The sequence below is a fragment of the Culex quinquefasciatus genome, chromosome 3 (assembly GCF_015732765.1).
Source record: "Culex quinquefasciatus strain JHB chromosome 3, VPISU_Cqui_1.0_pri_paternal, whole genome shotgun sequence".
Classification (NCBI taxonomy): domain Eukaryota; kingdom Metazoa; phylum Arthropoda; class Insecta; order Diptera; family Culicidae; genus Culex; species Culex quinquefasciatus.
In genome coordinates, this window is record NC_051863.1 from 147,246,007 (window position 1) to 147,271,738 (window position 25,732).

General features: G+C 36.1%; 2 protein-coding genes across 2 annotated transcripts; both read right to left on the reverse strand.

The window, feature by feature from the left end:
• Positions 1–1,528: 1,528 nt before the first annotated feature.
• Positions 1,529–23,368, reverse strand: LOC6036410. The gene is made up of 10 exons (XM_038264464.1): positions 23,074–23,368; positions 18,489–18,912; positions 10,937–11,362; positions 8,731–8,791; positions 8,425–8,671; positions 7,689–7,979; positions 7,400–7,572; positions 6,908–7,315; positions 6,771–6,845; positions 1,529–3,018 (listed from the first exon to the last, which is right to left on the reverse strand). The coding sequence occupies exons 1-10, from the start codon at positions 23,332–23,334 to the stop codon at positions 2,511–2,513; spliced, it is 2,874 nt and encodes a 957-aa protein (XP_038120392.1). The 5' UTR covers positions 23,335–23,368; the 3' UTR covers positions 1,529–2,510.
• Positions 23,369–23,383: 15 nt separating this feature from the next.
• Positions 23,384–25,015, reverse strand: LOC119770125. Its single transcript, XM_038264465.1, has one exon. It carries the CDS (start codon positions 24,006–24,008, stop codon positions 23,859–23,861), a length of 150 nt encoding a protein of 49 aa, XP_038120393.1. The 5' UTR covers positions 24,009–25,015; the 3' UTR covers positions 23,384–23,858.
• Positions 25,016–25,732: the final 717 nt, after the last annotated feature.

The following is a 25,732-nucleotide window of genomic DNA, read 5'->3' on the forward strand; positions in this document are numbered from 1 at the left end:
CGCCAATGACAGACGAAAATAATTGAACATTTTTATCATAATCCCATCTTGCGCTTCAGGGCCATCAAGTTCAAAATTTTAAATAGGTGGTAAGTTTCCAATCATTTAAATAACACCGACCAACCAAATTTCTGCGCAGGCTCAACTAGAGAAGAATTATGAAGTTATGGGTCCCCAAAAAACACGTGCACTTTGGATTTTAAAAAAATATTTAGACAGGGCCGAATGGTTTTTCTCCAAAGTTTGTATGGAGAATTAGTGCTGTTCGCTACTCCCACACATTGCATGCAATTTTTGCTTCTATGCAACAACGACGATAATTCTCCATTTAAACTTTTCCCCTCGAGTTGAGCCTGCGCAATATTTTTTGTTATTTTTTGAAGGTCAGTGCGATCCGTTCGACTGTTAATTGATGGTTTTCAACATTAATTTACATCTGTTTGCCAGTGGTCAATTAATCTAAAGTTATGTATTTTTAATTGAAAATCGACAAAAACACAAGCCTTTTTGACAATCTCGTTATTTTGAAATATCTTAGAAAAAATACCCGAATCTTAGAACAAATAGCAGAAATTTCATTGTTCTTTCAAAAAAGTTTGCCTACTAGCGCAACTAGTTATCCACAACACCCTTGGCAATGTTTCAGTAATTTTGAAGTTATTTTATCTATTTTATAAAACAATATTTTAATGTGTTTCATCCGATTGATTTTATATTATAAATAGTTGGATCCTTTAACATTTAAAATATATAACAATTAAATGAAAAACATGTACACATTTTTTTTATAACTGTGTGTGTATTTTCCAATCCAATAATCGCGGCCGGCAGCGAAATTATGGGAAAATATAGTTTGTATCACACTTGGGATTCGAGTGTCACTTTTTAGTTTGACACCCCTTTTACACGGAGTTCACACATACTACCAAAGTTGTGTTATTTTTTTCTTCGCTGCCAACTCGTTTTATTTCTCGCGAGCGCGGGAGAGAAGGGCAATCGGCGAGTCGCTCGGCTTCTCTCGTGGCAGCTCGGGACTCTCAGCGAGAACTCGAGAGAGATGATTTTTTTTCTCGCGAGGATGCGAGAATGCCAACACTGCGGGTAAGTGAGTGGTGTAAGCTCTCAATGACTTATTTCGGCATGGCAATGCCATGATGGCAGAGAACCTGGCAGCCAAGGTCGTTGGTCATTTCCAACCACCGCCTGACCAAGAATCAGGTCCAGGTACAGATCCATGGGCCGATTTATCAAAAAAATGCCAAACTGTGATAAAAACTTACGGATTAAATTCCATTTAAAATTCGAATATTACATCAAACCAAGCTTATATTTGGGATTTGGACTCAGTACGCACACCGGAACGAACCCCTGAATGCCCGCCAAAAAGTCAGTTTTGTTAAATGGTATACACAAGTCACTAATCTTAATTATATTTTAGGACCCAATAAATTCTATTTTGACTTATAATATGGGGTTCACCTATGCATGTGGAATTTCGGATTTTGGATGAAATAGAAAACAAAATTTATTACGGTTTCCCGATTTTTTTCACAATTTATTTGAGAATATATAGCTTTTCTTCTACACTACATCAATACAAAGATTTCATATATTGGTTGTAACAAGTATTTTGTAGCAATTTTGTGCCCATTATATGTGCTTTTCGGTCTTAGTTGAAGCAAGGCCCTTATGGATTTCAGAAATTGTTTCAATATATGTTCTCATTATTGCCATCACATATTTTCCTAGGAGTTTCGATGAGGTTTCTTAAGTGATTGACAGTGTGAGCTAATCTATTCTTTTTTTTAGTTCGCTATTTTGAGCGATTTTTCAATTTAGTTTCTTTCTTGCTCTCCAAGAAGTGATGATTACGTTTAACAGCTATCAATGTAAGGCACATATCGTCGTGTTCTCTTGCACAAATAAGCATTGTTTAAGGGGTTAGTTTTTGTACTTGCAAGAAATCTCTTGATTTATTCCGCCCACGCCTTGATCATATCTTTAACAACAAATTCAACGTTCTTTACATGCACATAAATGCCACAATTTAACATTTTAACCCTGATCATTGATTGCCACAGGAGAGGTGTTCTATGGTTTCGAAATATAATTTCACGCTCACTTTTTCGCTTCAGCAAATTGTATGGCGTTGCTCGTTTTCCTTAAATCTAAAAAGTTAAAGCTGCTCAGTCTCAAAACAGTAGCTCAACATTTCCAACGGCACTCACAAACAATCATCGCGAATCGACCAAGCAGCGTTTAACCGTGCGTTCAATTGAGTTTCAGAACGAATTTAACTAAAGTTATAAAGATTTTATTAAAACAGACAAAAAAATGAAGTACATCCGACACCGAACATCAAACACAATGAATGGAGCTAATGGTAGAATAACAACAAAAAAAAAGATAATAACATGACGCCGACACTGTCAGAGAGAACGGTTGAGAATTTTCAAAAAAAAATGCCACTATATTTGCCTTCTTTGCGCGCGGACAAAACACAGAGCTTCTTAATTCATATCGTTTTCTCCGCCACCCCCGGAAGTCCCGACGGCCGCGACAGCCTTCATCAGCACGTTTCCGTTCGGTTTGACTTCCAGCTGGAACAGACTCTCGTCCTTGATGTTGTTCAGAACGTCCTCCGTCAGCAGCACGTGCACCCCGTTCGGCCCGTTGACGAGCAGATTTATCCGCGGTGGCATCGACGACGACGAAATGGGCGACGATGGCGACGGAATGGACGTGTGCGCATCGCTGATGGTCACACCGCCCGAATATTTTGGCCCGCCGGAACCAGCGGCTGCGGCGGCGGCCGAGCTCTTCATCGCACGCTGATAGTTGCCCAGCCACGGACTGTTGCTGTTTTCGGACGAATTCATACCCTGTAGGACGTCCGTGAAGCCGGGAATCTTCTGCAGCTTGTGGACCAATTCCGAGATGGTGTTGCCGTGCAAATATATGGCGTGGTACATGGTTCCCTCGAAGCATACGTAAATCGTCAAACGTGGAGCGATGGCCCTTGAAAATTAAACAAAATTATTACAAAACTTCAAATTTCAATTTCAAAAAAGCTTGTAGCTTTTCTCAGAAATCCTCAGCAATACCTACAACTTTGTCGAAGAAAAAAGTCATATAGAAAATCCGTGTTCAAGATTAAGAATTTGAAATATTTTAATGTCTTTTTCTTTGGTCATAGAAAAAGTACACATAAAGTTTCATCGAAATCCCTGGAGATGGAGCCACACGTTGCCGTCGTTTCAGGGCTATTTGCAAAGATGGTTTCCGATGTTGATATATATCACACATTTATTTTATATTTATATACTTGTGTTGATAGAAATCACAACTTTTATACTATGTAAAATTGCAAGATATTGATTTTTTTATTTGCATCTCAATATTCTTGTTTATAAAATCTGGTAGGAACAGGTTTAAATCTTTTTGATACATCGTTAGCTTAGGTAGAAATTCATAAAGCAAAGCAACGCTTACGCACAACAGTAAGAGAGGTCTCTTCTAGGCATTGTGGGATTATATTAAATAATTTAATTAATCACAAAAACAGAAGCGTGATTTTTTCTTATCTTAATGAGGGTGTTAGGTTAGGATCTGGTATTTTAATAAATAAGTTTTTTGCAAGGCACTCAGAATAGCTAGTTTTTTTTTGTAGCTTTAGATTGTTTAATAATTCCAGGCCGACAGTTCTGTGTAAACGAGTTAAGTGATGCTATCAGAATCTCTGTTTATAATTTAAGTGATATACTAACCATTCGGAATTGTCAAAACATCCATAGAGTCTCGATCAATCAATAATGAAATGACATCGGACAAAATTCGTTAATCTGTTGAACTAACGGTTCTCGGATTATGGTTGTATCGACCATTGTTGCGTATCGAGGATTTCCAGGAGTTTTGACGATCAAATGGAGCCTAACATTTCAAATGGACACAAGAGTTTTGTGAACAGGAGTTCATCTCTTTCACTCAATTGACAGTTTATATTAGGTATGATAGGGATACACTCTTGTTTGCAGAGCTTCTGTGCCCTAATGAAATGGAAGGCACGAAATAGTCTTCTTAACGAAGAGTATTCAACTTGTAAAGTATGAACTGTTCACTCATGTTTATTGGTTTTGGAAGCGGCAAGTCAGGTTTAACAACAAGGTAAAGGAATGTTTGGCTTATGCAATTATTATTTCGGGGATTTGAGATTCAAGTTACTTTCAGACAGTTTTGTTTAGGTTGTTGATTCAAGTTAGTTAGTTTTCCGTAAATGAATAATTGGACTTAAATAATCAGTTGAACTGTTCGGAGTGTACTATTTCATTAGCAGATCTGCTTCTAGTTGTAATGTACGACAAGACTACTGACGGACGCGACAGGACGGGGCCCAGAAAAAAGTCCTCAAGATTTATATTCTCTAGACAAGTTGGTTTCCATCTTTTGTTTTCCAGTATTTTTTTTAATTTCCTTTAAATTTGAAATACATCTTAGGTTTCCTTTGTGTAAATCTGCGATTAGTTACATTTTCTTATTTAATTAACTCATAATTTAATTTCTCCGGGCCTTTTTACTTTGGATCATAATTTCAGATTTCCTTTATTCAGTGTTAAACTTAGATTACCGTAACTGCTCAAGTCATCCATGTTCTTACTACTCACACTTACACTAATTTTCTTTCACCTTCCCCCTCCCGATCCCCTATTTCTTCCGGTGGTGTTCATTTTGTATGCAATACTAGTTCGGCTACTACCCTTTTTTCCTCAAGAAACCGGACTTGGACTGACTTGAGGCCCCCCTTGCTCCGTAAAACGAAAACGAAAACGAAACGAATAAAGTTTCATCGAAATAAAAAAAAAACAAAAATAGTTGTCCGAAGTCTAACATTATTACTCATCTGATCCACCTAATTCCTTTAGTAATGTAAGGCTGCCTGGTACGGAGCTCGGAAGGAACGCAAAACCCCAAATAAATAAAAAAAGTATTGAAAATCCTGTTTTGCCTCAAACGTAGAATCTTAAAATGCCGAATATTCAAAAGTGGGATTTCTTATTTTTGCTCGGAATGAAAACAAGCAAAGGGACAATGCCATAGCAATAACAATTTTCTGGCAAAAGAATATCAATAATAAAGATTTTTTAAATTTATTATTAAAAATTTATAACTATAATAATTGCTTTAATTACAAATTTTTACCAAAAATTAGAAACATACAAATTCAAAAATACCGATGTTCAAAAATAAAATAAATCTAAGCTATTAAAATTCAGAAATTCTAAAATTTAAAAGATCTACACTATTGAAGTGTTAAAATTTGTAATTTCAATTAAAATTTGGTTAATAACTGTCAAAATGTGGAAATTTAGCAATTGATTTAAGACTTTTACAATTTTACAGTTTTAGAATTTTAGAATATTAGAATTTCAAAATTTTCGAAGTTTTGATTTTTTGAATTTTATAATTTTATAATTTTATAATTTTATAATTTTACAATTTTATAATTTTATAATTTTATAATTTTATAATTTTATAATTTTATAATTTTATAATTTTATAATTTTATAATTTTAAAATTTTATAATTTTATAATTTTATAATTTTATAATTTTATAATTTTATAATTTTATAATTTTATAATTTTATAATTTTATAATTTTATAATTTTATAATTTTATAATTTTATAATTTTATAATTTTATAATTTTATAATTTTATAATTTTATAATTTTATAATTTTATAATTTTATAATTTTATAATTTTTAATTTTATAATTTTATAATTTTATAATTTTATAATTTTATAATTTTATAATTTTATAATTTTATAATTTTATAATTTTATAATTTTATAATTTTATAATTTTATAATTTTATAATTTTATAATTTTATAATTTTATAATTTTATAATTTTATAATTTTATAATTTTATAATTTTATAATTTTATAATTTTATAATTTTATAATTTTATAATTTTATAATCTTATAATTTTATAATTTTATAATTTTATAATTTTATGATTTTATAATTTTATAATTTTATAATTTTATAATTTTATAATTTTATAATTTTATAATTTTATAATTTTATAATTTTATAATTTTATAATTTTATAATTTTATAATTTTATAATTTTATAATTTTATAATTTTATAATTTTATAATTTTATAATTTTATAATTTTATAATTTTATAATTTTATAATTTTATAATTTTATAATTTTATAATTTTATAATTTTATAATTTTATAATTTTATAATTTTATAATTTTATAATTTTATAATTTTATAATTTTATAATTTTATAATTTTATAATTTTATAATTTTATAATTTTATAATTTTATAATTTTATAATTTTATAATTTTATAATTTTATAATTTTATAATTTTATAATTTTATAATTTTATAATTTTATAATTTTATAATTTTATAATTTTATAATTTTATAATTTTATAATTTTATAATTTTATAATTTTATAATTTTATAATTTTATAATTTTATAATTTTATAATTTTATAATTTTATAATTTTATAATTTTATAATTTTATAATTTTATAATTTTATAATTTTATAATATTATAATTTTATAATTTTATAATTTTATAATTTTATAATTTTAGAATTTTAGAATTTTAGAATTTTATAATTTTATAATTTTAGAATTTTAGAATTTTAGAATTTTAGAATTTAAGGATTACGCCACTTTTTTTGATTGCGTTTTCTCCGATCTCCGTACTTCACTTTTAATTTAAAAAAATACTTACTTGGAATGCAATATGTTGAACATACGAATCCCGTCGGCTAAGCCGCAAATCTTGCATAAATCATCCTTGGACATTCTGAAACGGATATCAAACATTCAACCAAATTTCCAATCCACTAATTCATCCAAGCCTCTCACCGCAGCAAATCCGACCCCGAAAACTGCGAAAACGTCTTCGAGTACGCGCCCAGCCGGTGATAGTTCAACCACTGGGTAAGCATGGCCGGACCCGACTCCTTCGTAATTGCCGGCACAAAGTCGTCCATCTCGACGCTGTTCTGCGTCGTCGGCGACAGCGCGTTCTGGTCCATCAGCTTGCACAGCCCGTTGGTGGACGAAACGTTACTGATGCCGATCGGATTGCTGCTGACGGCGGCGGCAGCAGCGACCGCGGCTACCGTTGCCATCGACACTGATTTGGGGGGGTTGGCACCGGTGCCGGTCACGCTGGCTCCGAACGAGGACATGATGTTCTCGAATTTGTTGATGTGCACCGGGGACGTGGGGGTGGTGGCCACAAGTATCGGCGATATATTGCGCTTGATGCTGGAAGGAATGAGTTATTAAAGGTTTCAGGACTTGAAGTCTTTGGCAGTGGATGCAGCAAGAGTTGCTGAATTTAATACTCACTGCTCCGGGCTGTAACTGCCGACCAGCGGAGTCAGCATCGACTCCGTGGTGATGTCCGTCAGAATCGTACACTCGCAGCTGCGCTGGAACTTTTCCTGTTCCGCCGGCGGACGCTTGAGGATCTTTTCACGATCCTGTTTGTGCTTGCGGTCGGCTCCCTTGAGTTTGAAAACCTTCGAAGATTACAAAAGGGAAAAGCGAAAACTCGGTGTAAGCAACAAAGAATTTAACGTCCTTGGGATGGTGGTTCAGGGTGCATGCAAATCAGTGTCATGAAAATTTAATTAACCTTAATTTGGCAGGCCGCCGCGTGCAGGGGTCTGACCGGGCTGTCCAGTCCGCCGGAACTGTTGCCGCTGGTATCGTTCAGCGTGCTGTCCAGAAAGGTTTCCACCTGAATGCGGAACGGGACGCCCTTTTCTCCGCCGTGTTTTTTCGGCGTAAACTCGGTTGAAATACAGTTCACCTTGATGTACACTCCGACCTCCTTCATCGGGTCCCAGTAAACTTCCATCGTGTTCAAAAGACTGCTACTGTTCGGTTGCACCTGAATCAATCCGTACGAAAGCGGAATATCGACCTACAAAAAAGAAACGGGTCTTTAGGAGTTCAAGTCTTTAACAGTTCAAGTCTTTAACAGTTCATGTCATTCTTTAACAGTTCAAGTCTTTAACAGTTTATGTCTTCATGAATTCAAGTCTTTACGAGTTCAAGTCTTCAAGAGTTCAAGTCTTCAAGAGTTCAAGTCTTCAAGCGTTCAATTCTTTACGAGTTCAAGTCTTTACGAGTTCAAGTCTTTACGAGTTCAAGTCTTTACGAGTTCAAGTCTTTACGAGTTCAAGTCTTTACGAGTTCAAGTCTTAAGGAGTTAAAGTCTTTACGAGGTTAAGGCTTTATGTGTTCAAGTATTTACGTGTTCGAGTCTTTAAGAGTTCAAGTCTACGAGTTCAAGTCTTCAAGAGTCGAAGTCTCAAAGATTTCTTGTCTACAAGAGTTTATTTTCTCGTGACGCCTCGAAAACTCACGTCCAAAATACGCTCGCCCGGCCGAGAGGCCTGCCAGAGTTGCATCTGCTCTCGTTCCATGTACTGCAGGCGGCGCTCGTGGAAGCAGATTTTGATAATACTTTTCAGTATCTTCCCCCGGAAGGGCGACAGGTCACCCAGCTTTTTCAGCTTAATCTCGTAACTTTGGCCCTGGTTCAGGTAGGTGAGAGATTCTTCGTTGTTCTTGGTCGCGATCGAGGTGGCGGCCGCCAGGACGTACTGGAATCTGGACGAAGCAGCATTTAATTAAGGTTTATTTGTTGGGACGTGAATGAGTTTTGTTACCTGTTATCGTTGTGAATATGCTCTGGCCGTTGAACGCCGTCGCTGGCCTGGTTGATGTTACCTGCAAAAAAGTATGCAAATGTTATTAAATAACTGATATATACAGTGTGTAAAAAAAGTATTTACACCCCTTGGGCACTATGCACATTTTGTGATGAAACATGTAAAAAATTTAAAGTTTGACAGGAACCTAGTAATACGTTTTGTTCAGAAACTCATGCCAAACATTTTGCTACAAAAAGCTCATGAAAAGATGATTTCTATAAAAAGTTATATAACAAATACTATTACGAAAATAAAAAAGGTGCAAAAAAAGTTTGTACACCTTTCGAAAAATTAACATAAATAATGTTATTTGTTGACAAATCACCATAGGGCTTTTGTTAATTTGATTTGGTTAACCGCGGTGGATTTTCTTGAAATAATTCGAACTGTCAAAAATCCACCAAAGCATCTACCACATTGATCGCACAAAAATCTGTGGTAGAAAAATATCCACCGGTAGATGCTTTGGTGGATTTTTGACAGTTCGAATTATTTCAAGAAAATCCACCGCGGTTAACCAAATCAAATTAACAAAAGCCCTCATAACTCCAGTCTCCCAACTCCAAATAGGCATCATTGACTGATTAAAAAAATAATTTGGATTGAATATAAAGTTTACTAACTACTTAGTATAAAAGTTTACATAACTCTGGAAATTCTATATAAAAGTTATCTAAACTTAATTTTGCAAACTTTTAATTCAACTAAATGTCAATATAGAATTGCTAAATAAACATTTTGGAGTGGGTATAACACCGTTTTGGGGGTATTTGTATCGATAGAATAGATTTTTCGTTGGAATTTCGTACCAACCCGGAATTACGTCGTAGGAAAATCCGCCGGCATCCGAACCGGTCCGGAATCGGAAAGGGCATAAAATTTGCGATCTTCTGATACCCAAACATCTAGGTTTTCTTTAAAACCTACGTTTTTAAATACCTGGGTAAAAAGTAAGTTTGATCCACGAGAACAAAAATTCCGAAATTCCATACATTTTTGGCAGGTTGCTCAAACGAAACCATAACAACGTTTTTGCTTAGGTATTTAAAAACGTAGGTTTTAAAGAAAACCTAGATGTTTGGGTATCAAAAGATCGGAAATTTTATGCCCTTTCCGATTCCACATAGGTTAACTTGTGAATCGTGGACCGGTTCGGATGCCGGCGGATTTTCCTACGACGTAATTCCGGGTTGGTACGAAATTCCAACGAAAAATCTATTCTATCGATACAAATACCCCCAAAACGGTGTTATACCCACTCCAAAATGTTTATTTAGCAATTATATGGTAATATATTGACATTTAGTTGAATTAAAAGTTTGCCAAATTAAGTTTAGATAACTTTTATATAGAATTTCCAGAGTTATATAAACTTTTATACTAAGTAGTTAGTAAACTTTATATTCAATCCAAATTATTTTTTTAAATCAGTCAATGATGCCTATTTGGAGTTGGGAGACTGGATTTATGGTGATTTGTCAACAAATAACATTATTTATGTTAATTTTTCGAAAGGTGTACAAACTTTTTTTGCACCTTTTTTATTTTCGTAATAGTATTTGTTATATAACTTATTATAGAAATCATCTTTTCATGAGCTTTTTGTAGCAAAATGTTTGGCATGAGTTTCTGAACAAAACGTAGTACTAGGTTCCTGTCAAACTTTGAATTTTTTACAAGTTTCATCACAAAATGTGCATAGTGCCCAAGGGGTGTAAATACTTTTTTTACATACTGTATATATAGTCTGACATATTTTTATCAATCAATTTTATTGCAAAAACATGTGTTTCTAAACAATTAATCTTGTGATAATTTTTCGATTACCATTCCTAGACACGCACAGACATTCGCTTAGAATTTGATTCTGAAGCTGGTATTATACTATGACAAACAAAAAACTCGCACTTTTTCGTGCTCGCAATTGCTTAAGCAACTCAAATGTATGCAGGTTGACATTTCTGCAAACAAAAGCGGGCAATCAAACAAAGCAGGAAACTTGTCAAACATGATTTTTTGTTCGTTTGTCATAGTGTTAAACCTGCTTGAGTCGATTTATATATGTGAAAGTGGGTCTAGGAAGTCGAACTTGGAATCTCATTTTTCGAGTGATTTTAACGGCATTCCTCAGTAAAGCAAAAATAGATCAATTTCAACTCACCTGAACTATCGTATCGATTAGCATGCATGAAATTCTGCAACGCAGCCACGTTGCCCGCTGCTTCACCGCCCAATCCGCCCACCAGGCCGTTTCCGACCGAATTTTGCTGGACATTGCCTCCGTTGCCAACATTTCCGTTTCCACCCAAATTGGACTGTGATCCCGACTGGTTGTGATGCTGTTGCTGTTGATCTTGGTTCTGCAACTGTTGCTGTTGCTGCTGCTGTTGCTGATGGTGATGATGGTGATTCATCGAACTCGATCCAGCAGCGTTTTTCAAACTTTTGATGACTTCATGGCCAGGCTTTTGTGGCGGTGAGGGCAATTCTTGTTTGAAGACAGGGAAGTTCAGCAACGAGTCGTATCCATTGCCGGAAAGTTCGTTGCTCAGATCCAGATCCAGTTCTTCGGGCCAGCGCATGGAACCTGTTCGGAAAGGTGGACATTAGTATGATTTGGAGTTATGTGAGCCTTTTGACGGATCACTTAGGTCATTGTTGTTGATATTGGTGTTGTGGTTGAAACTTTTCAGTTTTTTCCTTAGAAAATCTTTTTCCATGAGTTCCTCAGTGCCATAAACATCACTCATTTCTGTAACCGGTTTGAAGAATTCTGTTTGCCACGGCGGGAACCCCACAACCACCAACGTCCACAATTATCTCCTATACACCCTTAATGAAACCACGCGGCGCACATTGTTGTTGTCAAGCCCGTCCAGTTCAGATAGTGGCTGGACTCGCTGAGCTTGGCTAAGTGAGCTCGTCGCGAAAACAGATTTGATTTAATTCACGCTCGTAATGTAAACAAACCAGCAAACAGGATTTGTAGCACTAGCTTCGAATGCCATTCAAATAAACAGGTTCTCGCGCGATATCTGAACCGTAGCCGAACCCGTGATAACCTCCAGTGCAAACTGGAAAAACTTGCAGGTTCTAAACTATTCCTGTGACTATTAAAGCCACGCGTAGTCCTACGTCACCGTTGCACAGCCACACTTGCACGTGGATCGATTGTCTCCGCCAAACTAAATGAGCAGAAATCGCCGGAACGGAATCAATCCTTTCACTCATTCGAGAGCATCTTCAACCCCGTTTGGTCGGCGGTACTAATTAATCAAACAAACAATCCACGAATGCACGAATCGACGAATCCCTCGAATTCACCGCGGTACGAATCAACAAGTTGAGGTATAAGAAGCGACCAGCAGAGTGCGACCCGACCCGCCATTTAATGGAAAGTATCAGCACAAGGAAAATGGCTTCACTATGGGAGAGTTGTTTGTGTAGACGGTTATCACTGAAAATTTACACGTTATCAACGTAATTATTAAATAAATCAAAAGCACACCATCATCACCCTCTCGCGAGCGGTGTATTGGTCGCTGCGGGTAGTTTGTGCGCAAACGTCTCTGTCAGTATATTTGTTTTCGCTGAAGTATGCTTAAATTGTTTCCGTTTAGGGACTTCATAAATACTTTGGTTAATACGTTACTCCAGGAAGTCCTTGATAACTGACATAATTGTCTACTAAATAGTCCATGAAGTGATACAATGTTGAGTCCCAAGTCAAAATTAAACAAAAGTTACTCAGATTAATATCCCAACTCGACATTTCGAGCCAAACATTTCATTAGGGCACAAAACCAAAACGTAATCATTCGGGATTATTCCACTATTCCATTCATTAGTACACTCCCTACATGCCCTCCAAGAATCAGATTGATAACAAACAATTTCCTATTGAAAAAAATCAAAAACACAAAAGGGAACATAACCATGTTCACTGCAAACCAAAAAAAAAAATAGTTCAAATGTGCCCTTTTATTTTTCGTTAGGTTCTCGTACTTGAGGAACTTTTTGTGTTATAAAGTAAACTTTTCATACATTCTTAACACTAATTCACTACAAAAAAAGTTTGGTTTACTTTTCACCAAGGATTTCTGCAGAGAAAAACTTCGTCAAAAAACAATATTTAGTACGGTCCCGCGGCTGCTGTTCAGTACACTTTTGAAGAAATTTTATGTTTCACATACCTTATCTACACTATTCAATCACAAAACTTCACCAATAATCAAAATTTCTACTGAATTCCTCATTATTTCTAACTAAACAAAAGGGCCCGTAAACATCATTCAAAACAACAATCCGGTGACAGCGCTTTAGTGCCCTTTCAGCTCTCTTCGAAATTGCATTTAGAAAGGGCCCATTATGAACAACAGTTAGAAAGTTAGAATAACGATTTTTTTAAATTATGAGTTTTATTGCGAAAATCAACAAAAATTAAGAAGCATTTAAGCAGAGTTGAGGATAAGGATGTGTTTTATCGTATGATCAGTAAAAATACCATCAGTCAAGCTTCTTTTTTAAATAGGAATTGAAACAAGTTGTCCACTTTTTGCAAACGATTTTCTCGAATCGCGGTTTTTGGTTTTGTGCCCTAATGAAATGTTTGGCTCGATTTTGTTATGTTGATGGCAGTAACAGTTTCAGTTTCGGTATGATAGATTTTTCAAAATGTTATGCCTTTAAATTTATTTTTGCAATTCCGTCATGAAACTACTTACTTTTCCTGTCATTCTTGAACAACGAAATAGCCTACTTTTCTGAACCAAAAATAACAGAATCGAATAGCAACACTTTTCAAAATAAATACTGAAAAGTTCTACTTTTCAGCACTCAAATGGATGCTGAAAAGTTGAACTTTTCAGCACTTGTTTCGAAAAGTCCAACTCGGTGAACCTCGTTGGATAAATGTACGACTCATGCTGAAAAAATCCTCTTTTTGCAACTTGTTGCATAAACTACTATTATATCGATAGCAACAGTTCACTGTGTAACGAAGAAGAAATAGGCGTACGCATAGCTAAAGTTTCATTCTTATATCTGTGTTATTATAACACTCAAGTCGGGAATTCGTCAAAATCCGATGAAAATCAGAAAAAAAGTCGAGAATTTATGTATTTTTGTCGAAAAGTCGGAAATTTCAATCACTCTTGATTGAATTATTTTTAACCCTTGAATAATTTTGTAATATTTTGTACAATTTCTAAATTAAATTCACTCAATTCTGCTTTAGTAACTTACTTTAAATTTAAGATTTTCACTATTTCAATATATTTGAGTTAGGAAACGCTGTTTAAGGCATTCAAAATCTTAATAAATACTGGATGCCTTTTCAAAATATATTCATAATATTTTTTATGAATCAAATGAACGCTATTAATTTTTGTTTATCTAATTACAAAAGCTGACTCGGACCTAAACAGGTGCAAGCACCGAAAAGGACCTAATAAAAATAATTTTATGAAAAAAATTGTTTATCAAACAAGACGCAAAATTAATGAAAAACTAATATAAAAATAGACCCTAAATGGCCAGCTTAGAGTAATGATTCGATTTCATTTTGTCTCATTGGTTGAATATTTGAAAATAGATTCCAACATGAGTTTGGCAATGGTTTTTTGGTAAATATTTCATTACGTAATGTTACCCTTGAACTTTTTTTTGTGAGTATTTGTAAATCACCGAAGTACGAAGTTGACTTTATAGCTGTCGGCCACCATTGCTAGTACCAACCACTAGTGTCTTCCTTTTAACTACAAGGACTTCGCCGCCCTGGGCTCCTAAGTGTTTGAGTACGGCACGGAGCGACGGCGCCGGATACCCATATTTACACTTAGAATTTTGAGAGCGCCCGCCGCGGGATTCGAACCAGCATTACCTGCTATAGATATTGAAATGGCAAAAAAACATTAATCCAAGAATTTTTAGTAATTGCAAAATTGTTTTAAAAAATGTATCTTCAAACATTTGGCTTAAAATAAGTGGGAAAACATAAAATCATATCAAACTGAAGTTTTATTGAAAAAAATGTTAAATACTGACCATTAGATAAATCAACATTGTTTAAATAAATCAATATCAAAAATAAAAAAATTGAAAAGGGAACTTGACATAAACATTTTTATATTGATTCCTTGATATTTTTATAAAATTTTTAAAAGAATATTATGTTTCAATCGTTTTTTTTTGTAAAAAAAAATAGATTGAAATTTTGAATTCAGTTATCGTAAAACGGGGTGACTTTGATAGGTTTGAGAATGAAGAGTACAATTAAGGTTTGAAAATGAAGAGTACAATTAAGATACGTACGGAATTGTTTAGAATCATACTGACCGTGGTAGAAAAGTGTTCAAAGTACCTCAAAAAGAACTTTTCATAAAATTTTGAAAAGTTTAAAAAGTTAGTTTACTATAGTTAAGAAAATGTCGATGAAAGTCATTATTTTTAACTTCTCAAAGTGTCATGATTTTTTCAATGAACACGATTTTGAATCGGAAAGCGGAATGCATTTTCGGATTCTTTGGACAATTTTCTTCTAGGAGAAGGTTAAATAAGTTTGTAAATAATAAATAATGTGTGTTTTTGGAACACAATTTAAAAAAAAAAATCTCCAAATTTATAGGCAATTTTAGTTGAACAAATTCCATGTAAAATGTGAAAATTTGTGATTTGTGCTTTGAATTCAGTTTTAAATGCAATATAAATCGATAATTTCATAAACAAAACTAGTTTTAATTCCAACATTTTAACAATTTTACCTACAATTTGTTTGTATTTTGTTAAAAAGCTTATTAGGCTGGTACAAATATTTTTAAAAGTCAAAAGGCCAGGGCCGAGGGACAAAAACTTTTTTAAATATTTGCATCGGCCTAAACTTAGTTAACTAAATACAAACATTGATTTTTTTTCTTAAAAACTTTATCAGCTACTTAAGTAATGGTACATTTAACGAACAAATTAAGTTTGAACATCTTAAATATGATTTTAACAAGAAACACTATGACTATCAAAGTCACCCCGGAACAAGAATTTAAGAATTTTTAACGTAACTATTTTTCTAAACACTATTGAAAAAACTTTTTTTCCAAAAAAGTGCATGGACTTTGTGTGGCCTACCCCAGTACATGTTTTAAAAATAATAATCTTGAGAAAAACCATAACTGTTGGAAAATATTCCAAAATCAAATTGAAATCCTATCAATGTCACCCCAGTTTACGGTATCTTTAACTTTCCATTTCCAGTTGAAACGAAGTGTCAAAAACTATACGTTTGCCAATTTAAAAAATAACATGGAGATTAAGTATTGTTGAATTTTTGATTATTTTTCAAAGACTTATTTGTTGTGTTTCTACTCTGAATCAATAACAATAAAATTAAATGTTGTGTTTCAGCGTGTGAAGTCATTATTTTGTAAAAAAAAGTGTTTTTAAGTTCCGAATTTGTGTATTGCGCGTATTCCCGAGAAAGACACGCGGCAATATTATATTGCACCAAAATGCAGAAAATCGCTGGCAACAATGTCTATGGCATATTCTGAAATGCCGCGCGGCGTGTACCTTTAAAAGAAACGGACAATATCTCAAGGGTCTATGTTTTCTTTTGAAAAAATGTTACTTAATCCACCTTTAGGTGGTTGATGCCTTCCTCCCACTTAAGAAGTCCTAATAAAAAAAGTTATGAACAAAAAAAACTACCTACATATTTTTTGTCAAGAATATACAGATTGTGGTCCGGGTACTTAGCCGAACGGTTAAGCGATCTGCATTTCAAGCAGACAATCAGGGATCGAATCCCGCCCGGTCACCTCGCCACCGATTTTTCGGTGGCAACTTAAACCCTCTGCTCCTTTTGGGAGCAACAGATACTCGGTAATTTATTGCCACACACACACACATGCCGCTTCCCCCGCTACAACAACTAGCGATGGGTGAGTGGGGAATGGACGGGAAGATGACCAACCAAACACACCACAACGCGTGAAGGAAGGAAGAAATACTCTTCCAACAAGACCTCCTGGAGATCACCCACATCCATCAAGACAAAGAACAATAGATCGCGGATCTATAAATAGACGCACGGCTCCGTTTTGGCAAGGCCGATTGAGCCAGTTAGGGTATAGGTTAAGATAGAGGACAAAGAATAAAAAAAGAAGAATATACAGACACCGCCTTTAAAAAACTGGCAACACTCTACACTACAGATTGTCAAGGCAAACAGATTGGCCAATGTTTCTGGACACCAAACGTGCTGGACACCAACCGCCCTTTACGCCCAGCAAAACTGGCAGTGTTGCAAGCGCAAAACATACGTTGCCAGTGCCGATTTATTTTGCATCGACCAATAAGTCTCCCTCGACAATCTGTACTCTACACGGGTTTTTCGTGGCGATCAGACCCGGGCATTTAAGGTTATGTTGAAAATCACCCTTTTTTGTAGTCGTCTAAATTGTTTTTTTTTTTTATATCAAAGCTTCGTAAACTAAATGAAACTACAATTTTCAATATCAAGCGGTAGGACCTGAAAGTGAACCTAGTGGACCACATCCGGAAAACATTCGTTCAGTCAAAGCAGAGAAAATCAAGAGAATATTTTTCATCAACATCCCCACACACGCACAGACATTTGTTCAGAATTTGGTTCTGAGTCGATAAGTACAAATGAAGGTTGGTCTAAGAGTTATAATTAAAAAGGTTATTTTCCGAGGGATTTTATAGCCTGGACAAATTTTCATTTAACTAAATTCAAAATCTCAAAATAAATGCGAAATTCTAAAGATTTTTTCTTTTGTGTTATTGTATGGTTTTGGATTCATAAATTCAAAAATTTTAAATTTTTAAAATTTTCATTATTTGAAATTTGGTATATTTATCCTAAATTTCAAGCAAAATAATGTAATTGGACCAATGTCAAAATGTAAACAAAGAATAGATCTTTCTCGTTCCTAATGTAAACAACAAATAACGTGAGCAGGTTATGTTTGATTTGTTTCTGCTGCATCATCGCATTTCTTGCAAAAAATGTTAAAATAGCAGCATTTTGGATCCTGAACCACTGCTTCACCCACTTCATCTCTCGATGCAAGTATATACAACTAAAAGTAATCATTCGCTTCATAGCCCATCCAACCAGTCTCTTATCAACGAACCTTTGAGCCTGCCGAGGAGCAACGTTGAACTTGTGGTTGTGCGATCCAGACGACACGCACACAACCTTCCCCCCACCATCAGGCTGTTATCAACAGTTCATCAGGTCGGGTTTTCCGTTTTCGAATAATGGCGTACCACATACGTAACAAAGCCGTCTAATGAAATATGAAACACGATTGTCGTCATTTCTTCATTAGTATAATTTATAACCAGACACCTTATAACACGAATGTGTTATTCATGTCTACATCCCCAGAATATTCGAGTCTTTGATATAGTCTCTCACTCTGGATGTTTCTAGGATACTGGTCCAACTTTGAAAAACCTTGTTTTGAGGCCATACCTGATAACACACCATTCGGAAACAATGGTCTGCTCTTAATTTGGTGTACAGCAAAGTACACTTGTCTAGCTGCATGATTTATAGAACTTGTTAAACAACACGAAACCGGCCTTCGTCCGGTCGTAATCAAGTGTCGAAAATCGCTTCCAGATTGATAACCTGCAACTTAAATAACATGTGTCCAATATGCCCCGAGGGGGATGCCACTGCTGCTGCTTACCTTTGCGTCGCGTTTCCCGCTCCTTATCGGTGCTGGCAATCTTGGGCTCGGAACTGTCATTTTCCTCCTGATCCTGGTGGTGGGCAGACATCCACTCGATGCGTCGCTTGCGCGTTGGCATGACCACCCCACTGTAGGGTACCCCACCGTCTTGCTGCTGGGCGGCGGCAACAGCTGCGGCTGCGGCGGCCACGGCAGCTACGGCGCTGTTGGCATTGCTGGTGCCGTTGCTGTTGTTGGGTCCGGCGTTGTTGCTGTTGTTCGTCGAGGCAGGAACCAGTCCCGACTGCATCTTGCTGTACTCGACGGGCCAAGCTTCCTTCGAGTCCGGCGGTGAGTCTACGAAGTTGTTGCGGTAGTCCTGGAAGTTGTTCGGGGATCCGCTGTAGTTGTCGTCGTTGTCGAGGTTGTAGTTTTGCGAAATCTGCATAGATGCATAGAATAGTTGATTATTATGTGGAAACAGCCTACTTGCTTACACAATATAAAATTTACAATCATTTGAATACAAAACATAACGCTTTTTGTCTCAATTTTTTCCAAAGCTTTAAAAAGCTACAATTTTTTCATAAATTTTCCAAAAAACCAATAGCTAGAGAACATTTCTGAAAATTTGTTTTGTGTATATGGAGCCAATAGTACTCGAAAATAACATTTGAGAAGAGCGTAAGGTATTTAAATATTTTTGTATTTTGCAATTTAAAAATGACTGTATCTCGAAGCCGTTGCATAGTATCAAAAAGTGGTCAAAGACAAACTTGTAGGAAATTGAACGGGCTTTCTGAAAAAAAATACACTGAAACAAAAATACACGCCACATCTGTGAGGTTTTTTGATTTTATGTCTAAAACTTAAATTTAAAGGTGATGTCGCGATTTTTTTTCTTTCAAAATTTTTGAGGAAATAGCCTAAAATGTTACCAAAAGACTGACGAAAAATGCAGGATAGTATGTCTCTTCTAAAAAAATACAAAAATCATTTACTAAAACAGTTTTTTTGAAAAGTGGTCCAAAATTTTTAAAAACCAGTAATGGGGATCGCTTCTCCAGACAATTTTTACATAAAAGTTTCCATATTGACCATTGTCCTATGTCCAATCCTTGAGAAGATACAGCGGTTTTAAAAATAAAAATGTTGAAAAAACGGGTTTTTTTGGTGGTGTTCGGCAATTTCTATATGACAAACTTGGTCTCGTAAATATTTTTACCGGAAAGCTCGTCCAATTTCCCAGAAGTTTGCCTTTAACAGCTTTATGATTTATATCGTTTTTATATTTACGTAAGCAAATTTACAGTCCTGGTTTCTACCACACTGAAAAAAATATTCTATGTTCAGTTATTAGCAATGCAATTAAGCTTATATCTGTAAGCTCTTTCGTCCAATTGAAATGCTGTCAAATGCAAACTTATGGAAAATTGGACGAGCTTTCCGGTAAAAATATTTACGAGACTGAAAAAAACAAGCCTGTCATATAAAAATTGCCAAAAACCACCAAAAAACCCGTTTTTTCAACATTTTTATTTTTAAAACCGCTGTATCTTCTCAAGGATTGGACATAGGACAATGGTCAATATGGAGACTTTTATGTAAAATTGTCTGGAGAAGTGATCCCCACTACTGGTTTTCAAAAATTTTGAAGTTTAGACCACTTTAAAAAAAAACAGTTTTAGTAAATGATTTTTGTATTTTTTTAGAAGAGACATACCATCCTGCATTTTTCGTCAGTCTTTTGGTAACATTTTAGGCTATTTCCTCAAAAATTTTGAAAGAAAAAAAAATCGTGACATCACCTTTAAATTTAAGTTTTAGACTTAAAAATCAAAAAAATCACATAGATGTGGCGTGTATTTTTGTTTCTGTGTATTTTTTTCAGAAAGCACGTCCAATTTCCTACAAGTTTGTCTTTAACCACTTTTTGAGATACAGTAATTTTTAAATTGCAAAATACAAAAATATTTAAATACCTTACGCCCTTCTCAAATGTTATTTTCGAGTAGGGTAGGGTAGTCATCAATGAGACACTTTTGGTTTTCAACTTTCAATGATTTTTCTCATTTTTTCATCAGCATGTTTTAATGAGCTTATTGTTGCATTTTCTTTCTTTTAATGGGTTCTAACATTGACCAAAATAAGAGATCGATCCGACATCTACAGCCAGAGTTATTCAACTGTCTCATTGTAGACGCACTTGGCAGGAACAATGAGACAGCTGGGGAACAATGAGACACACTACGAAAATCAAGATTTTTGTAGTAAAACATCATGTTTTTGTATTGTTCCATTGCAGGTAACTTGCCTTGAACATTTTAGAGCAATTTTGCCAACATGAAACTTTAATTAACAAAAGTTATACTAAAAAGTATTTAAATTTTGTAAAATTCGTATATTTATGCCAAATAACTATGTATTTTTGGTTAATTGAAGTTAAAACTCTATAAATATGCCAAAAATCACTTTTAATTCATGTTTTGAAAGATTTCCATAGATTTTGAAAAGTTTAATGAAGAAAAATCAAAGTGTCTCATTGTTACCCATGAGCTGAAATGAGTGGGGAACAATGAGACAGTCCTGGAAACTGGGTATATTCTAAATTTTGGCCAAACCTAATGAAAGGACATTGTAGCCCAACTCAATCCCTATGGAACGTCGAAAGAAATTTGAAGAAATATTAGTTTTGGTGCTAATGGCAGCCTACGAGCGAAAAAGTAATTTTTGTCCATAATTTACTTTTACACCCCAGAATCAAACATTTATGAATAACTTTTCAAGGGAGCGTCCATAACCAAAGCCACTATAATGGCAGACGTGTATCCAGTAGACACACCTTTCCCCCAAATATGAGCCTGATTGGTTGAAACTACGACTTGTTAGAGCCATTTTATCATTGTTCCCCGTATCTCATTGATGACTACTCTACCCTACTATTGGCTCCATATACACAACAATGGCTTATATAGGCCCAGGATAACATGTCTACAAAGTTTCATTGAAATCGGAGAGGGTCGGGTACAAAAGTACCAGAAAAAAGATTCCTGATTAGAGCTGGAATTGCTCGGCTATAAAAACATGAAAAAATAAGATAGGCAAAATGTAATGATAGGAGGTGGTAGAATAGGCCAAATACTACCAAAAATAAACATAAGCTAAACAAGATAAATGCAAATTAAAATACTAAAAATTTAACAAGAAAAACATAAAACAGGAGAAGTAAAGTTTTTCGTAGAACAAAAGTTGCTCAAAATGACCTCCTGAACTAGGGAAAAATGAAAAAAAAAAAATTAAAAAAGAATTTGGGCATTAGAGGGTTAAAAACGAAGATCTGACAACCCTATCAAAAGTTATAAACACGTAAGTGTTATTTATGCACTTTTTAGAAGTTAGATCTCAGATATTTTGATGAAAACGTTGTCCGGATCTATCATGCGACCTACCGTTGGATAGGTAATCAAAATACCTTTCATCCGAGCCCAAAAGATTGGAGATCTGACAACTTTATCATAAGTTGCAAGCACATAAGTGCTCTGGATTATGAAGATCTGACTACCCAATCAGAGTCAAATTGATAGAACACTGTAAAATACGCCCTTTTGCGTCTATTTTGGATAGCATTAATCTCTAAATGTGAGGATGGCTCAAACCACCTGAGGGTGCATTAAGTAACGTTTTATTTAAGTGAATTGGTATTTTTAAGGGAGAAAAACAAATTATTCAACCAATTTTCAATCCATTTTGCCAGGGACGAGTGTCGATTGATTTGGTAAATTGAGACTCGGAATAAGCGATTAACACAATTCTGAAAATAAATTAAATCAACAAAGCTTCTGTTGCAAAAATTGAGAAAACAAGTTTTTTGTGTTATTTTTGTTCGTTTTCTTAATTTGCATTTTGGCTTTTTATGTTGTTTGTTTGGCACTAAAACAAATTCCGCCAAATGATTCTAACAAAATTTAATATTACAGTTAGATTTGTGTCAATTAGGATACTTGTTAGGATCTGTAAAAAATAAACGTGGCTGTTTATCGAAGTTTCTACAATAAGGTACTAACTTTTGTGTTTTTTTTTTCTGAAAGTTTGCACATTTGAAACCCAGATTGCGTAACTAACATATGGGACATTTATGTGAACAATGGCCGTATAGCATGTGGCGAATCCGTCGGGGATGGTTTTTCGTGTGCCTGTATTTAAAGTTTGTTTTAACCTTCCGAAAGTCGCGTTTTCGGCCTCCCTCACCAAAAATTCTTACAAACGATGAGCAAAGTACATCTTCCAAAAGATTAAAAATCTTTTTATTCGTAAACTCATAGGTCACTAAGGCAGATTTCTGGAGTTTTTTTTTTTTTTTTTGAAAAGGTCCAATAAACCAATTTTCCAGTTTTTGCTTTTTGGGTGTTTTTGAAACCGCCTTGAGTCAGGGGTATTGAAAAACACCCAAAAAGCAAAAACTCAAAATTTGGTTTATTGGACCTTTTCCTTATACGTCACTTGAGGATTGTTTCCTTCTTGTTATAACTTTGAGCTTATTCAGACAAACCAATAAAGGGAATTTTGATCAAAACGGGTTTTTTTTTTAAACAACAAAACCTACCTCTTCAAAATCCTGTTGATTCTGCTGTTGCTGCTGCTGATGCTGGTAGAAGGAATTGGCGTATTCCATTTGTTCTTCGTCACCTTCGTCCGGCTCAACACCCAGGTTGTTGATTTGCTGCTGCTGCTGCTGCTGCTGATGTTGATGCTGATGATCACTGTTGCTGTTGCTGTGATAGTAGAACTTTAACGGCTCCGGTGTTTGGCAGAGCTGCTCTAATCCACTGCTGTTGCATAAGTTTGCCAGCAACGATACCGCCATTCGTGGTTCTCTATCGCATCGAAACCTGCGCGGTGCCGAGATGCTGTGATCGAGATGATGTCCGGTCGGTATCTGGATGTTGTTTTTCGGGGGGGAGGCGGATGCCACCGGATGACGCAGGTTGAAATTAATTTTCCTTTCTTCGACAGGGAAGGTGTCACGAGAAATTTAATTTGTTTCGCGGAGTTTTGCTTATCACACGATAACACGGTTCGGCACTACACGGTCGATGATATTCCGCTTTGAGGTTGTGTTTGGTCTTTTCCAATTGTTTCAGGTGCAACGTTGATGTTGAGGTTTTTCTTCACAGGTTTGAAGCTTTGATTTTCCAGTTTACATCCCCCCGGTTTGAATATGTTGAGGTTAGCACTAATCTTAACTTTATGCTATTCTAGATTGATTTGCACTTTTCACTAGTATATTTTTCTGGATATTTATACGCTCACATATGATAACACTAAGTACACACAAAGTAATCGGATCGGACGTGCACCAAGATTTCGGTCCTTGTGTCCGCGAGTCAGTTAGAACAGCACGAAGAATGAGTTGTAGAGCTTCTTAATTCCGGTAGTTTCGCGCTGTCGATGGCTTTGCAGTAGAGTATTCTCGATATCAATCAGCATTTTGTTGACCATAAAAACGACGAATTCCGAACTCTTATTTTCCGTCTCCATATGGCACACCAGTGGCGTAAAGCTTCAGGGACAGTTGTTCCAACACTTTGTTCAGTAGCAGCTCCACTTTGATAATGTTTGCTGGCCTGTCGATGGAAACGTCCTTTGGCTTAATTTTGAGCTTCTCCCACTAAGCTGAGATGTTCTGCTTCGCTAATTCATACCCCCACAGATTAGCACCACTCGCGCATGATACCTCTCTTCACTTTTGTATTAGCGCAAACTTTTAGCGATCAATCAGCGACTGATTAGCACTTCTCCGACGGTGGAAATGTTCACTTGCGATTCTCTCTTTTCTAGCACAACTGCGACATCGGGCGAGCTGAAACTGAATGAAAAAATATCACCACTACGCACACTCTCTGGCGGTACCCCTCTTCGGAGGTTGGGGCAAAAAAGGTGCTGACGTTCGAAACCGGCCTGAACGACCCAAGAAACTGCGCGGGTTTCTTCTTCTTCTTCTTCCACTTCCCCTCGCGCGACTTAAGTCCCAACAAACACGCGCGCGCGCGCTTAGTCGTTAATGTAATACTCGATCGCGTTCACACAATCCATGCTAGCGCCCGTAGGTGACGGTGGTTTGGGATCGCGCGTCAAATACAGCATAGCTTCGCGCAATACGCCAACGCACAGAGCATTTTTGTTTTCGGCATGTGCTATCTCTTCCAGAACTCGACGCAAAATGTCGCACTCGTTCAGGCCGACCGGGCCGGCAAGTGGCAAGTCGCTGCTGCTGCTGCTGCTGCCTGTGTTCCTGTCTATCTATCTGTATGTATGAATCGCGCGCCCCGTCTGTCTGTGAGCTTTCCTTCCACAGTCAGAAAATGCCTCACAGCAACCAACGTACAAACTTCGCCGCGGCAATCAACGTACTTTACTTTAAATTAAGATTTATTGAACCCAATAGAACACAGACCGCAGAGCAACGCAGCCACGAACCCCCGGCCGTCAGCTTTTCGCGCGAGCGCACCGATCCCGGGCTATAATTCTACCCTCGCCATATCTCTCCATTTTAAGGCCCTCTCTAATTTACAACTCACGTTCCCTACTAACTTTTTGTTTGCGCATCCACTACTCACTTCAATAAATATAACCTCCACGCGTTTAAGCGTGTCTTTGTGTTCGTTTCGCGTCACCACCGCGCGCGTTTTTCACGTATTGGTACTCCTGTTCTGATAACGGATGCTGCTGGCTTATCAACCGACCACCGAATCTTCACATCGCGATCAACGCGCGTCAGCTTCCACGTTGGCACTCAGCGAAAGCCCCCCATTCACACAGATGGAGCTAATTGTTGCGTGTTGCCCCGAAATTCCCGTCCAATGTCACGCCGATATTGAACCGGTTCTGCTGCTGCTGCTACTCTTCCGGGCGGTTTCAACTTCGATACGCCAAAAACCAACCATCGAACCGACGACGAGGGTAGATCTGGCTCTACGGGATCACGCGAAACAACTGAAAAGGAAAAATTACTATAATATCGAATTTATAATAAACAAGCTGCAAAAACGCTGGCGATGGTTACGGTTCAGCGATGTGTTTGTGATTAACTTTAAAGCGTCCAGTCCAGCGAGGTGATCTCGGTCAGGCGAGAGCGTTAAGCGCCGCGGTTAAGCAGTGTGGATATGGTTAGTTAGGATGACCGCAAAAATAATCGCAGCCGAACCTCTTGCCAAATACCGACAAATTTAATTTTAATTTGAAATTCAATGCCCTTTCAATGA

Excerpts from the sequence above, each read along its gene's own strand:
- LOC6036410 (XM_038264464.1), bottom strand. The coding sequence starts at position 23,334 with ATGGCGGTATCGTTGCTGGCAAACTTATGCAACAGCAGTGGATTAGAG. Across the intron at positions 7,573-7,688 it reads CGGCGGCCTGCCAAATTAAG|GTTTTCAAACTCAAGGGAGC; the intron begins GTTAATTAAATT and ends TAATCTTCGAAG. Across the intron at positions 3,019-6,770 it reads TTCAACATATTGCATTCCAA|GGCCATCGCTCCACGTTTGA; the intron begins GTAAGTATTTTT and ends TTAATTTTCAAG.
- LOC119770125 (XM_038264465.1), bottom strand. The coding sequence starts at position 24,008 with ATGGAGACGGAAAATAAGAGTTCGGAATTCGTCGTTTTTATGGTCAAC.